This window comes from Zootoca vivipara, chromosome 9 (genome assembly GCF_965207765.1).
Source record: "Zootoca vivipara chromosome 9, rZooViv2.hap1.1, whole genome shotgun sequence".
NCBI classification, from domain to species: domain Eukaryota; kingdom Metazoa; phylum Chordata; class Lepidosauria; order Squamata; family Lacertidae; genus Zootoca; species Zootoca vivipara.
Genome location: NC_142592.1, coordinates 56,164,336 through 56,180,430, shown reverse-complemented (window position 1 = coordinate 56,180,430; position 16,095 = coordinate 56,164,336). Strand labels below are relative to the sequence as shown.

Here is a 16,095-nt window from a genome sequence, read left to right as displayed (position 1 = left end):
TCAGTCTCGCTGTAGCGAATCCGCTGCTCTGAGCGGAGGGGACGAAAAAGGAAAGCAAGCAAGCAAGCAAGCAGGCGGCGGGGCTTCGGGACCTGAGCTGGGCAGAGCCGCTTTGCATGGTGAGTCTCTTCGGAGAACCGGGGTTTCCAGCCTCTCCCGCGCCCCACTTTGGAGAGCCTCTCTTTCCCCGACGCGCGCGCGAGGGTGTGGTCGCAATGGGGGGGGGCGCTTTGCTGGTGGCCGGTTAGCAGCGCCTCCTCCCTCACCCACCACCCCCCCCCGCCGAAAGATCTCCGGCCTAAAAAGAGAGTCAAAAATGTTTGGGAATGTTGAGAAGGCACTGAATGGAATCCTCCTTCTCCCCGCGCTTCCTTCACTGGTTCAGCCATAGGCGAGACCCGCTTGCTTGATGTTCTGGATGCGCTTCCTCGTGGCTCTTCCCTCTCTCTGTGTGCGCACCCCCCCTCCCATGTCACGCCTCCTAATTCTGTGGCAGTAGCATATACTGTAGTTGTTCCAAATGTTGTTATTCGTTTTCAATAGCCATGGCAAGAATATTAGCCTGCAGATACGCTTGGAAAGTATTGCCGAAGGTAACGCGCCGTTTTCTTAAAGCATTCCTTCCTGAGGGCTTTTGTTGGTTTTTGTGTGTGCGCTTTTGAGGGAGACTCCTCGAAGTGCCATGAAAAGGCAGAGGGCAGCCGATTAATTCCGTTTATTATTCTGTTTTTAGCATTGGGTGGGTGCGGTTGCTCTTTCTGGGTTTGCCGCCTAGTATTTTGTTGCGCGGTTTTTCTCCCCCCCCCCCAATTTGGAGGTATTTGCAGGACACGCGCACGGCCCAGGCAGACGCTGCCCAAAGATTTCCCCACTGGGGGTGTCCGGAAATAACCGTGGTTGTGATGGTGGTCAGGGGTAGGGCAGGCCTCGGGGCGCCTTGTCGGCTCCTTGACTGGGCAGGCCGAGCTGGGGGAACAAGAGGCCTCTTTTTGGACAAAGCCGGAGTTGGCTGTTAGAGAGATGCCCACAGCGGCATGTTCAGCCAGGACCTTGGGCTTTGGGGGCTCCCTTCACGGGGCAAGGCTCCCTCCTGCCAGTACCCCTCTCCCTGCAAGCATGGATGGAGCAGGAAAGTGAGCAGCGAGGAGATGCAGAAACAGCAGCTGCCGCGACTTGTTTACTTTCCTTGGTTGGGTCCATAGGGAGAATCCTGTATGGCTGTGGTGCCCTGGCTGCATTTGCCAGATGCAGACAGGAGGATGTACTGCAGGTCCTGTAGATCTGGGGTCCCCAATCTTTCTAGCCCAAAAGCACATTTGGAAATCTAAGAAACGGACTTGAGCATGAAAAAAATACGCATAAGCTGCCAATGCTCAGAACTCTCCCAAAACAAGTAAAAGCATTTGCTCAGCCTCAAAATAAATACAACCTCCCCCTTTAATATGTATTTATATATAAAATTGGGAGTCGCAGGGGGTCATGGGAAGTGCTATCAGGGGTGTCTGATGTCTTTTTGGTGCCCATGGGAACCCCAGCTCTAGACATCATTGAACTGTATTTTTTTACAATAATTTTTATTAGTTTTCAAATACAAAAATCCAAAATACACCTCATTATATCTATATCAGCAACCCAGGTGGCGCTGTGGGTTAAACCACAGAGTCTAGGGCTTGCTGATCAGAAGGTCGGCGGTTCGAATCCCTGCAACGGGGTGAGCTCCCGTTGCTCGGTCCCAGCTCCTGCCCACCTAGCAGTTCGAAAGCACATCAAAGTGCAAGTAGAGAAATAGGGACCGCTCCGGCGGGAAGGTAAACGGCGCTTCCGTGCGCTGCTCTGGTTCGCCAGAAGCAGCTTTGTCATGCTGGCCACATGACCCGGAAGCTGTCTGCGAACAAACGCTGGCTCCCTCGGCGTATAGAGCGATATGAGCGCCACAACCCCAGAGTCGGACACGACTGGACCTGATGGTCAGGGGCCCCTTTACCTTTATATCTATATCAAATCACAATACCAAATCAAATATCCAATTGTATAATTTTGGTGGCCTACCCACATGCTAGAATTACAGGTTTATTTTTTAAAAAAATTCTGCTTCCAAAGTCTTACTTAATCCAGTTGCATTCCAATCATAATTATAATCCATTCAGCAGCTGCAACGTTTATAACTTCTATTCATATTAACACATTCAATAATTAGTCCACAAATGAAGATTTATATCTTATATCCTACTGCGTGTAGTAATTATTTGTCCATAATTTTTCTTCTTTCTTTGCCAAATGTTAATCCATTAGTCCAGAAAATCCCATGTCGCTCCAGTTGTTCTCTCTCCTTTCTTTTCTCAATTGTACTAGCAATATAGGTAAGTACATCAGCCTAGGGAAAGAGTTAACTGGCACCCTGCCAAAGCCCTGGCAGATCTCCAATTTCTCTTCCTTTAGATATTGAACTGTAGCTTACATCATCCCTGATCTTTGGGCATGTTTGCTGGGGCTGATGGGATTTGGAGTCCAGGAAATCACTGTTTTAATTTACTTACTAAAGGTAAAGGTAAAGGGACCCTTGACCATTAGGTCCAGTCGTGACCGACTCTGGGGTTGCGCGCTCATCTCGCATTATTGGCCGAGGGAGCCGGCGTATAGCTTCCAGGTCATGTGGCCAGCATGACTAAGCCGCTTCTGGCAAACCAGAGCAGCACATGGAAACGCCGTTTACCTTCCCGCTGTAGCGGTTCCTATTTATCTACTTGCATTTTGACGTGCTTTCGAACTGCTAGGTTGGCAGGAGCTGGGACCAAGCAACGGGAGCTCACCCCGTCACAGGGATTCGAACCGCTGACCTTCTGATCAGCAAGCCCTAGGCTCAGTGGTTTAACCACAGCGCCACCTGGGTCCCAATTTACTTACTAAGCAGTATCTAATTGTTGAAATAAATAAAATAAAACATCTGGAGGGCCACAGGTTCTCAATTCCTGGTGCAGTGATTCAGAAGTCCAGTGTGACCAAACAACAAGAAGCGAGAAATCAGGTTTTGTTTATATAACTTTAAATATTTTTATTGTGGCTGGCAATGTGTGTGTATGTGTGTAGGAAGAACTTGAATATTGGATGCACTGTGTGTCTTCCTACACACGCATCCTCTCATTTTCTGTTCCCACCTGCTCCAGATTCCTAGTGGTGCAAGACCACCTTGTATCATCAAGAGTGGAATGGGGTGAGACATTACATCACAATCACATTCCTGAATGCAACAATTGACTCAACTTTACCTTAGGATAAAGTGGGACACAGCTGGAGGGAGGTGACACTGAGCATTTTCTCCAAATCAAGCTTTACAACTTTGATAGCCTGGCCTTTGTATTACCTAGTCACAAAGTCACATTTTCTTCCTCTACACCCCACCCCACCCCCAAAAATTTTCAAAGCATGAAACAAACATGCACATAAGGCACTTGAAATAAAAAAACACCCAATGTGGACAGCACACCTGATGCACTAGAGAGGGAGCTGTTGTGTTGGATTTGGAGACTGTATGTTTCATTACAAGAGCAAAGGTGAGGAAAATCGAGATCACCCCTGCAGCAGAACCTCCTCACATTTGCTCATGTTTGGAGGAAATGGCCTCCTTTTCCAAAGTGAATTTGGGTCTATCTTCAACTTTGGAATATTATTCTTTTTATTAATAATAATCTTTTTGGCCAGTGACCCATTGAGTAAATTAAGAAGCCTCAGTTATATTTCCCTTTTCCCACTGTGATTGGAGGCAGGTATATCTTGCAAGAAGCTTCTTCTGGAGCCAGGGTGTGAGAATAGAGGCCATAACCCATAGGAACATTGTGCTTTTGTGAAGTGTTTGCCCACATGTGTGTGCTCCTGTTACCCTCTGAATATCTGGAGTCTCCTGTGGGTTTGGATAAGATTGGTCTCTGTTACATTTGGAACAGTGAGACTTTTTCAGCATCTACTTGCTATAGCTCTTATCTGTTTCCTCACCACCACCTATGAATGGGGTGCTTTTGGCTGCTTTATATCTTTAGGTGTGCAACTGGCAATTAAACTACCTGAGGGGAAAAAAAAAAGTTTTGCAAGTTGGCAGCACGTGAGCTGCTCAGGCTGTCTGTCTACTGCGCAAACACTTCCCCGCATTTGGTAGGCTTCACTCAATGGTCCACATGAGTAGGTCTCTTTCCTGTGAGCAGTTAACTCTGTGCTGGTGAGCCTGTGAGTAGACACTGTGAATGTAATCATAAATGAAAACAACACTGCAAGCCCCCTAAATCTAGAGTCAGTGTTAGAAACTCAGATATAAGGACCCAGGTGGGTCCTTAAACCAGGGTTACAGTCACTAAAATGGAATGTTTAGTTGCCATTTAGGAGCAACTCTTGGATTCCTGATTGTGCAGATAAAATATCACTGACGGAATTCTACAGGATGTGATGTTAGCGTGTGAAAACAGGCAAGATCAAAGGATCCTCAGTCACGCACCTCCAGGTGGTGGAGACGTCAGGTGCCATTCTGGCGCCTAGCTTCACTGGGTCGCAAGGGTGAAAAATGAGCCTGGCACATGGAAAATTTCAAACTCTGCTAGAGGTACAAGATAACTCCCACAAGCAACAGGAATAAAGAGGGCTCTTGTCAAACCTACATCCCAGACACTTAGCAGCTGGAAACCTGAACAGACAATGAGAAATGCTAAAAATAAAATAAAAGAATCATACCCAACTAAAGGAATTAAGGGGTATTATCACCAAAGACCTCATTCTTACTATTGGAGTTTGAGGTGAGCAAGCAATCAGTGTAAATAATTGCCCACAAAGCAAAAAAATTAAAAGGGAGCACATCCAATATTAATAGATGCCAGCCAGTATTCTGCTTTTCAACTTGACCAAAAAGTCCACCTAGAGAACTACTGTCATTCATTCCTGCTTCCAGAAGTACAATGTTTTGTGTTTCCTGGAACTTGGGAGCTGAGAATTTGATGCTGACAGCCACTTACTTCCTTAATAAATATGACCTTTGCAACATGAGTCATTTTGTTAGGTTGTTGACTTGAACATGTGTTTTTTCATGGCTGTGACGATGATATTATGATGACTGTTGTCCTTATATGATTGACACCCTTTATATCTTTACTTGGCGATTCATGCGCATACCAGAAAGTTTAGGGTGAGATTCACCTAATGTGTCCCATCAGCAGAAGCCCCCCCCCCCGATTTCTGCTTGCATAGTGGGACTTCTCCCCTCTCTTCTGGCCCACCCCCTGGAATTATTCCATCTGACAGGCTGAAATGCTTGTGCTGATGGAACATTTCTCTAAAAACAGTGTTGAGTTCTTTCCCGAGGTTTCAGCAGGTAAAGTAGTCACCCTAGTGCAACAGGTCTACTTTTAAAAAAGGAAGTGACTTTTTGTGGTTAGGAAAGTGATGGAAAAGTGTAGTCAAAAGTGTGGGATGAATGAATCAGTAATGCAAAGGCATTTACCTTCCCTTGCATTTTGAAATTTCAATTTCTTTGGCATTTTTCCTTTAGTGGAGCCTTATATAAATTTGATTTCTGACTGTTGATTGTGGCTTCTCTCCCCCCACAAAAAAGCTGGGGGGTGGTATCCCCTTGCCCAATCTATGCATTAAATACCATTGGTGTATTTTGCAACCTTTGCAACTAAAGCTATTTCACTTTCCCAGTTCTGACAAATGTCTGCACTGTTTTGTATTGGAAGCTTGGTAGCAACCCCTAGGTGGCACCAGTAAACATTGCAATTATTTTATAGTTCGGTTACATAGGTTCTCTTATCTCCATTTAACCAATTAAGCTTTTTTCTCATACTTGAGCAACATTTTCTCTGCACACATTGCATTCAGTATAGGATTGCTCCTAATTTTTGTACAACATAATACGTTTTGTGATTGCCCCCACACGCAAAAAGAAAAAGAAAGAAAAAAGATTTACCAAAGCTTTGAACTTTAAAGCTTCGTTTAAATTCAGGTAGGTAGGCGTGTTGGTGTGACGCAGTCAAAATATATAAAAAATGTCCAGTAGCACCTTAGAGGCCAACTAAGTTTGTTCTTGGTACAAGCTTTCATGTGCATGCACACTTCTTCAGATATATGCACATGAAAGCTTATACCCAATACAAACTTAGTTGGTCTCTAAGGTGCTACTGGACATTTTTTAATATGCTTCATTTAAAGTTCACTGCAGGCTGTGTGAAGCATAGAATCTACAATATTGCCACAGATTAATATATGCAATATATAATAGAAATGGGAGTGCCTGATCACCTCATCTGTCTCCTGAGAAATCTCTATGTGGGACAAGAAGCTACAGTTAGAACTGGATACGGAATAACTGGTTCAAAATTAGGAAAGGAGTACGACAAGGCTGTATATTGTCTCCCTGCTTATTTAACTTATATGCAGAATTCATCATGCGAAAGGCTGGAATTAAGATATGCTGGTGACACAACGTTGATGGCAGAAAGTGAGGAGGAATTAAAGAACCTTTTAATGAGGGTGAAAGACGAGAGCGCAAAATATGATCTAAAGCTCAACATCAAAAAAACTAAGATCATGGCCACTGGTCCCATCACCTCCTGGCAAATAGAAGGGGAAGAAATGGAGGCAGTGAGAGATTTTACTTTCTTGGGTTCCATGATCACTGCAGATGGTGACAGCAGTCACGAAATTAAAAGATGCCTGCTTCTTGGGAGAAAAGCAATGACAAACCTAGACGGCATCTTAAAAAGCAGAGACATCACCTTGCCGACAAAGGTCCGTATAGTTAAAGCTATGGTTTCCCCAGTGGTGATGTATGGAAGTGAGAGCTGGACCACAAAGAAGGCCGATCGCCAAAGAATTGATGCTTTTGAATTATGGTGCTGGAGGAGACTCTTGAGAGTCCCATGGTCTGCAAGAAGATCAAACTGATCCATTCTGAAGGAAATCAGCCCTGAGTGCTCACTGGGAGGACAGATCGTGAAGCTGAGGCTCCAATACTTTGGCCACCTCATGAGAAGAGAAGAATCCTTGGAAAAGACCCTGATGTTGGGAAAGATGGAGGACACAAGGAGAAGGGGACGACAGAGGATGAGATGGTTGGACAGTGTTCTCGAAGCCACCAACATGAGTCTGACCAAACTGCGGGAGGCAGTGGAAGACAGGAGTTCCTGGCGTGCTCTGGTCCATGGGGTCACGAAGAGTCGGATACGACTAAACAACAACAACAACAACAATATATGCAGCCTGGGTTTTGGACTGGGAACTTGTAGTAGGAGTAATAATTCATTTATAATTACTTCCCATGGAGCACCCCAAAGGGATTTATAGTATATTAAAAGCATGTATCAAACAGTCACATAGATTGTGTGGCAGCCATACCTTAGAAACAATACTGCAGCTTGCTTTACTTAAGGCAGGTGTGGAGAGGCTGTAGCCCTCCAGGTGATGTTGTTCTCCAGCTCCCATCGAGCCCGGCCACCATGGCTGATAGTTGTGCATCAGGGCAGCCACTGGCTGCTTGCAGTAGGTAATAAGTGACACACCTCTCTCCTTGGCTTTTGACACCTGAGATGTATGCTTTTTGGACCCACCTTCTGTGATTGTAAGTGGCTTTAAACTGTATTTAGCATGGTGCTTTAGTTGTTTCAACCCACGCTGGGACTTGGGGTGTTGGGCAGGCAGGTCATAAACTGGTTATAATAATAAGAATACATTGCCAGTGGTTAGTGGATAATTGGAGCCTGAGCTGCAGACCGATACTTATTTCCTGTGGTTTTTATTGCCAAGTTAAAACAATTTGGTCTGTCTTAGTGATTTCCTATTCCTTTGAGGTTTCCCCTTTGGGGTTTATCGTTCAGTGTCCCCGCTTCCTTTGTACTCTGCTTTCATTCTCCTTGTTTGAGCTAGGCTTACAGGTGAAACTCGGAAAATTAGAATATCGTCGAAAAGTGCATTTATTTCAGTAATGCAACTTAAAAGGTGAAACCAATATATGAAATAGATGCATGACATGCAAAGCAAGATATGTCAAGCCTTGATTTGTTGTAATTGTAATTATTTGTCATTAAGCGGGTCAATTATAAATGGAATGTAATTAATGAAATGTAATAGCAATGTTTATTTTTGTTGTTTTATTACTGTGGAATTTCCTAAAGAAAGCATTTGTAAAAATTAAAATTAAAATAAAAAAGAATAAGTTGCATTATTGAAATAAATGCACTTTTCGACGATATTCTAATTTTCCGAGTTTCACCTGTAATTGTGCTTTAACTGTTTAGGCAAAGAGCAGCAAGATTTGCAGCGGAGTGTGCAGGCAGACATTGTGGGATGGTAAAAGAAGAAAGTGCAATAATCCAGTGTGGAAATTCATCATCAACAAAAACACCAGCAGCAGTATATGCAAATAAAACATCTTGAGAAGTTCTGCCCTTTACCCCACCCTGCAGAAAGATATAAAATTCTGGTGTGAAATAGCTGTCAAGGAGGCCTCTATGATCTTCAGATGGTAATTGCTGGGCATATACTGGCAAGCTTGAGCTGCAGAGAGAATTAACCAAGAGATGGAAAGAAATCACATGCAATTCTTCTTTTGCAGGTAGAAGCCCTGTGATTTCCGAAGATTACGAGTAACCTGGCTTCAGCATCAACGATGGACCAGGTTGGATCAAAAAATATTTTCAAATAATTGTATCGTCTGAAGAAATGTTGAGTTGTTTGTCCAAGTAAAGTTATTTTTGAGTCACCTTTTCTAGAAGCCCCCTCCCCCACTCCTCCTAAAAGTTTTCAGCTCTCTCTCACCCCTGAGTTCTCAAAGTTTACACTCCGAGTTCTCAAAGTTTACAAAATGCTGCAGTGCACAAACACAGAACCCATACATTTAGATACGCGTTTTCTTATGGAAAACACTGCTCTTTTAAGGTAGCTCTAGCTCAGAATCACTTGAGAATTCAGTTCTGATAGCTGGCTTTGATTGTGCATGCACAACTAAGGGACCATTTCCAGAAGAGTAGCCATGTTAGTCTGTTGCAACAAAAAGCAGCAAAGAGGCTTGTGGCACCTTAAAAAACTGGCATAAGCTTCCACTGTCGCCCACGAAAGCTAATGCTGGCACAAGGCTCAGTCAAGCTGGTCCTTAATCTCATTTTGCAGACATCAAGTGTGAATTAAAAGATGCCAAGATCGCCTTATTAGCAATGGTGTGGTGGTGATTCGAAGACAAGGGCAGAGTTGAAAAAGAAATGCACAACAGTTATAAAATAACTGCCCCGGGACACTAGAAACCATACTTGGCTCTCACTCTGGAGAGTTTGACAGTGCCTGCTATTTTTAGTACAGTATCTTAAGAGCTGCAAACTTCCCCTTTTTGTATTTAAATATAAACTGATATTCTCGTTTCACAGGGTAAGATTATAAATATGCATAACCCCTGGATCAAGATGATAAAGGATTTCATGCACTAGGAACTGCTATTATTTTTATTTTTTTTAAAAAGCATTAAATGAAGTTGGCTGCATGCTTGTTTATCATAAATAATACCTGTTCTGTTTCTCTCTCCCCCCCCCCACATTATAGGGTGATTATAATAGCCCCTTTCAGGAGGCACAGCTAACCAAGATTCTCCTCTACTCCTTCCTGGAGAAGTCTTCCAACTGTGCTTTTGCTTCAGAGCTTCGTGCTTTGAAAAACCAGTTGGTTTCAGAGCAGGACGATGATGGGGAGCTTCAGACAGATGGCAACAGATTTGGGCAACCTGAGGCCAGTAGGTATTTTATCTTGAGCAAGCAAGGAGGTTGGTTGGTTGGTTGGTTGGTTGGTTGGTTGGTTGGTTGGTTTGATACCCTGGCTTTTCCCTCAGTGCAGGACCCAAGGCAGCTGACAGCATGAATTAAAACAGACAGAACTACAACTATGCAATAAATATAACTATTTTAAGAACATTTAAATAAATAAAACTATTAAAAATAGCTCTGCAAACAATTAAGGCCATTTAAAAGCACACGTGCAAAATGTAAACATACATTATTATCCTGGCTTTTCTGCAAGCAGCTCAGAGCCCCCACCCCTTGCACACATAATCCTCTCAGTAGCCCTGTACAACGATCCCACCCAGGACGTTGTCACCAATTAATACGACGATCGTCCTGGCGTTGTCACTAAACTTGAGATGATCCCACCTAATATGTGCGGATCCCGCCAATGCGATGTGCCTCCCTTTCTATACCACTAGCAGAGTGTTGAAGGAAACTGGTTATTTCACAAACAACCCCCCTATCCTTCTTGCGCCCAAATAAACTGCCTGTTTATGTTTGGGGTCTGCTAGGAATCGAAGTGCAGTTCCAGTTCTCCCAATAGCGTGGCTCGGTATCCCTTTTAACTCCCGGCAAGTGTATCAGGAACCACCTTGTGCTCACAGTCAGGATTCCCTTTTTACCTAAGGTTCACCTTAGCAGCCTGTTGCTATTTTGTGGCACCTTCTTCCTAGCACTTGTCTTCCCTGGGCTTGACCTTGAGGATTTAAACTATTTTCCTGCTCCTCAGGTTGAGTCTAACCACCTCTCTACAGTCACCACCCTTTTGAGTTAGGATACGTAGCTGGAATAACTAGGCACATCCGCTTTTAATATAACATTTAAGAAAGCTTTATTAAACTAGAGGACATGTAAAATGCGTAATGGTTTCATGCGTATAAGATCTTAGTTCATTTTCTTAGTTACATATAACATTGGCTGAATAATATAGGTCTAGTAAACTTCTCCAAAAACACTCTAATACAGTGGTACCTCGGATTACGAACGCGATCCGTTCCAGGTCGCAGTTCGTAACCCGAAAAATTCGTAACCTGAAAAGGGCCCGAACCGCGGTTCTGCGCACACACACGCGGCGAAAATACTTCCGGGTTTGTGAAGTTCATAACCCAGGTTGTTCGTAACCCGAGGTGTTCCTAACCCGAGGTACGACTGTATCTCCTACTCCTACCCACACGCTCCTGCTCCCAAAACCCCTCTCAACTCTATCAACTGAAATAACTGCTCCCCATTCCTTTTAAACTTGTGGCAGTCCTGCCCCTCAGGAATGGAATGCGTCACTCAACAAGGAGGTTGGGTTTAACACTTTCCACTCTGGGGTTTCTGTCGCAAGCCAGCCCAGTCCGTTACACCCTGTGATGTAGATTAGGCTGAGAGGCAGTGGCTGCCCTAAGGTTTCCTAGCAAGCTTTGTGGCAGGGATTTGAACCCTGGCCATAAATTCAGTGTTCTAACCACCATGCTATGGTGGACCCTTGTAGCAAATCCTCTGTGCTGTCCTCCTCAGCTGTCTGTTTGAAACCTAACTTCAACCTTGGGCAGAGCCATGCCATGTGTCACATCCAGTGCATTTTTAATGCACATGACTTCCCCCAAAGAATCTAGGGAACAGCAGTTTGTAAAGGGCCTTGTGAGTGGGAAACTACGGTTCTCAGGATTCTTAGGGGAAGCCCTGCTTTAAATGTGTGTTGGGTGGTGCTTTACCTATGTGGTGTGGATATGCCCCTTATTTATTTGGATAAGGGACAATTTATATATCACTTAGTCTTTCAGTGATTTTCCCCCCCAAAGGTGCAATACAAAAAATAACAACCAGTTTTCACTAAAAAATGAAAAATGAAACATCAGTTAAAATGCCTGCTGAAATTTTAAAAAGCCTTCAGTAGGCCCTGGAAGTTCAGAGAGGAAGAGTGATCAGATAATTCCATTCTGTTTAATCTTTTTTCAGTCATATATCCAAATTTAGAAGAAGAGGAAATTTTCCGGATTATCGGAGCTCAGCTGGCTGAAATCGGAGATCAGCTGGCTGCCGAGATTGACCCATCATTCGTACAGAACCTTGTGAGGCAGTTTATGGCGGAGAACATGTCCAAAGAGGTGATTGAGAGGAATGAAATCTAGGGCTTACTTCAGAGTTTCATCTACCATGATAAGTGAAATCCTGGATCCAAATAACTGCTGTGTGGTTTTTCTGGGAACCCTTGCAAAGTCCATGCTTCTCTTGCAGAGGTGACTTGGTGAATGGGATTTATAATAATTACTTCAGCTTTATTGTTGGGACTGAGGAACATAAAATTGGAGTTGGGAGAGAGAGTTCAGGCATGTTTTGCTGTGGATTCTCTTACAATCTCATGAGCTAAAAGGCAGGAATTTCTACTTCAGGAATGCAGGGATATGTCTTCTTCTTGGACAGAGGACAACAAGGCATTCAGCTTCATTTCTATAGCTGAAATTTCTGTCCACCAGCAACAGGCTAGATTTGTATTCTTGCAGCTAACTTAGCTGCAAAATTGGCATTGGGGCACAACAGTGTTCCACGAAGCAGGTGAGTCCAAGGCTTGCTCCCACTGCTTCCCTTGGAGTGATTTTTAAAAAGTCCCTCTGCCTAGAAGGTAGAATCATAGAATTATAGAGTTGGAAGGGACCATGAGGATCATCTAGCCCAACTCCCTGCAAAGCAGGAATCTTTTTATCCAACATGGGCCTTGAACCTACGTCCCTGAGATTAAGTCTCATGCTCTGCCAACTGAGCTATGTCACCAGACTGCCATTACTTATGTCGAGGGTCTTCCCATAAAAGCAGCCTCCTCACGTGTGATGAAGCAAGCATAGCCTTGCAATCGGAACATCATTTTTCACTGGAGGATAATCTTGATTTTATGTCTGTAATAGTACTTTTATTGTGGGAGCATGTTTTTTAAAAAATTAAAAACATGGAAGAGATACAGCTGTTGTTTTTTTCATCTATTGGTGAGAATTGTTTTAAAAGGAATTACTTGTCAGCTAAGCAAAGGAGTGCCTGCTTAAGAGCAGATGTTGGAGGTGTGGAGCGAGCAAAGCAAAATTGCCCCAAGTGTTTTGGTTCATTTGGCCAGGGTGGGGGTGGGGAGGTTGCTTTTATATATATAGGTGTATTTCCATTTTGCATTAGGTTACTCACCAGAAATATGGCTATAAATGCATTTAAGTGGGTGGCCAGTGCATGATTATAATAGAATGCAACTTAATGTTATTCAAGCTTCGGTGGTGAAGGCCTATAAACAGTTGACACCTGCAGATTATAATCTAAAAGTATTTGGTCTTCTTTGAGGAGTTACTTTGCTATTGAAAAATTATTGGATTGCTGAATTTTGAAATTCGTACATAACTGAAACCATGTATAATTTAGAAATGGTTGTTTTTTTAAAAAAATAATCTGTCGTCGGTGGATGTTAATGATTGTTACACTGATCTTTGATGTTTGGAACTATTGTAAACAGCAAAGGAGCAAAACAAAGATCCGCCAAATGCCTTGCGGTGTGTGGGGACAAGGGGGAAGAGAAAATAGGTTTTATTTCTGAGGGATTGGAGTAAAGAGGAACAGAAGGGCAGCATTTCAAAGAGGTACATTTCCCCCTCTCTCTCTTTTTAGGCAATAACCAATCACCTGTCTCAAGTAGTGAAGGAAGTTGTGCGAAGGATCCCTTTGGAAATGGAGCAGGAGAGAGCCATGCTAGTGGTAGCTATGGTTTTAGCCAAAAAAGTAGCAAACACTGTGCCATCTCTTCTACAACAAGTGTTCAGCACAACTGTGAACTACATCAACCAGAACCTCCGTGATTATGTGAACAACTTGGAACGTGAGGTGATATAAAATAAAATCTAGGTGTTGCTATTTAATTATCTCCATGCCCAGTGAATAATTCAGCCCAACTTTGGAAGCTAGGGGACAAAGGAGTGGTTATTCAGGCCGTGTGAAATGTTGTAGGAATGGAGTTTGTTGGGTCCCTTCATGTGTGAATAGGATGCACAACTGGGGCCCATGGGCAAGTGGTGCTGGTTGTGGCCAGAGACAAAACAGTGGGGCATGACTTATACAGTCTCCCCGTCTTGCATCCTTGCATGCAAGAGGTAGTCACTACAGTTCAAGTGACACATTCCAGCCAGACAGAGGGACTTGAGGGTGCACAGTGGGGCCCACAGGGGAAATGGACTGGGGGAAATCCCAAGGGCCTGACGTTCCTTACACTTCCTCTATTAGGATGAGGGAATCAAGCATTTTTTACTCTGTTTGGTGTGTTAGCCTAACTCCAAGTTCACCAAATTTGGGGGGCTTGCAAACCAGAGAAATCATTGTTAGCAACACACAAAGAGACCCCTGAAGCTGGTTTCATCAACTGCAAAATTTCAGTTGCAGCAGGGAGGAGTCAGGGAAGGCTGCTGCAGGCACATGTGTGTCCACAGATGCCACATTGGCAATCTGTATTCTGACTTGTGATCCTGCCTTCAGTTGGACCCTAAAGGGATGGGCTGGGGAAACCCAGCCAGATGGGTGGGGTATAAATAATAATAATTAATAATTTATTATTATTATTTTATTTATTACTGTGCATACATGCAGGGCATGTATGAAAGAAAAAGCCTTTTGGCGTTCACTTGTTTGGGAAATACCTAAATATGTGGACCATTGAATATAACTGTAGCGGACGGCTGAACATAACTCCCTCTTTTCTTTCTCTTCTAGAGGTGAATGAAGGGAACACAACATGTCTACCTTTAAGAAATCTTTTTTTTTAAAAAACAACAACACCAGGAAACAGTTATAAGGAACTGTTTTAAGCTTTGCTTGCGATTTTTACCAATAGTAATTAGTTCCATTGTGCTGCTTACTTTGCTTTAAAGTATGAATGACTTTTTTCTACTTGAAATACTTGGTCCAGCTCTACATCTCAGGAGGAAAATGGCTATTTTTCTTGGGGTCATGGTGGGAGCAGTCTGTCATTCCCTTGCAAATGATAAGCTTGGAGCAAAGGGTAGATGTTCTGTTCTGCCAGTCGCCAACTGCATTAGAGTCTTTGGGATCACTTATAAAACTACAAAGCCTTAATGAGCAATGGCAGGCGCTCCACCCCATCTAAGGACAACACTCTTGGGCATCAGTGAAAGGAATTGCACTAATTTGAAAAAACCTTAGCTTGGGGGAACAGTGCTGGCTATGTATGCTGCTAGTGCCCCAAGGCACCTAGCCTTGGAGCAGCTTCATCTTTCCAGCTGTCCTGGAAACTGGCTCTCAAGAACCAGTTGTTGTCCAGTTTTTAGCAGATCATTTTTGTTAATTCAAGTAGCTGATATATGTAGTTGTGTTACCGTTTGTAAAATTTCAAAAATGAAAATTGTTTCCTGTGTTCTTTTTACATTGGGCAGCAAATTTTACAGCAGAGGTGTTTAACTTGTTGCCCTGATAGCATGTGTTTCTGGATTAATCAGTGCCACCCAACCAGCCCAAATGAGTAGGAATGCTGTGGCCACAGGTCACCCACTCTTGCTTTAAATGAAGCTGGTTTGTGATGTCTAATAAAAATCCCTTAAGGTTGCTTGATTGATTGGTGGGTTCTGCTCTGTCATGCAAGTGTTTTACTTGCACTTGGGAATTTCCAGCTCATAATAGATTGGGTAGCCCTGGGCTCTTCCTTTGTAAACTTGCCAGTTCTTGGTATTGCTTTATAAATCTCTTGACATAGTTGCAAGCAGAGAGGGGTGTATGTGTACGTTTATCTGTGTGGATTGGTGGCCTTCTCCTTACACCACCAGCTAAATTTGAAAAGGTGTGTCTCCCCACCCCACTGTACCACACCCTATAATCCTGAATAAAATTTTGATTCAGCATTAAGGGTTAAGTAGTAAGGGCTTTTGAGAAAGTGTACACAGGGTGTATGTGGAAGTACTGCCTTAGTAGTTCTCCATTTTACTTGGCTTGGAAAAAAGTAAAATGTAGTTCAACTATGGACTAATTTGGAATTTTGAAAATGTGTATGCCACATGAGAAGTTCAACAATAAACATGGCTCCTTTTATTTATTATATCACAGCCCCTTTTATTAAGAAAAGAAAAAGGTTAGCCCATGGAGCTAAAATTGCTTTTTTATTTCTTTCACTTCAGCTCTTCATGGCAGCACAGAAAGAATATTTTGAGAGCTGGGATTTTATGCTGACCCTTTCATTGTCAAAACCGAGTGCTAGGGAATGGGGTTTTGATAAAATACTGAGAGGAAAGGTTAGATCTAAAAAAAATGATCCTGTATTCCTAATCCCTTTTCC

General features: G+C 43.3%; 1 protein-coding gene across 6 annotated transcripts; it reads left to right on the top strand.

Moving 5' to 3' along the window:
• The first annotated feature begins 2 nt into the window (after positions 1-2).
• On the top strand, positions 3-15,377 carry BID (BH3 interacting domain death agonist). 6 transcript variants are annotated; one of them, XM_088676883.1, is made up of 7 exons: positions 3-119; positions 2,959-3,025; positions 8,591-8,653; positions 9,568-9,754; positions 11,748-11,896; positions 13,431-13,638; positions 14,523-15,377. In XM_088676883.1, exons 3-7 carry the CDS (start codon positions 8,645-8,647, stop codon positions 14,573-14,575), a joined length of 606 nt encoding a protein of 201 aa, XP_088533009.1. In that variant the 5' UTR covers positions 3-119; positions 2,959-3,025; positions 8,591-8,644; the 3' UTR covers positions 14,576-15,377. The 6 variants fall into 6 exon arrangements, with proteins under 6 accessions (XP_088533009.1, XP_088533010.1, XP_088533013.1 ...); XM_088676884.1 differs by lacking the exon at positions 2,959-3,025 and having other exon boundaries at positions 8,595-8,653; XM_088676887.1 differs by lacking the exon at positions 2,959-3,025 and having other exon boundaries at positions 8,595-8,653; positions 13,431-13,643.
• Positions 15,378-16,095: the final 718 nt, after the last annotated feature.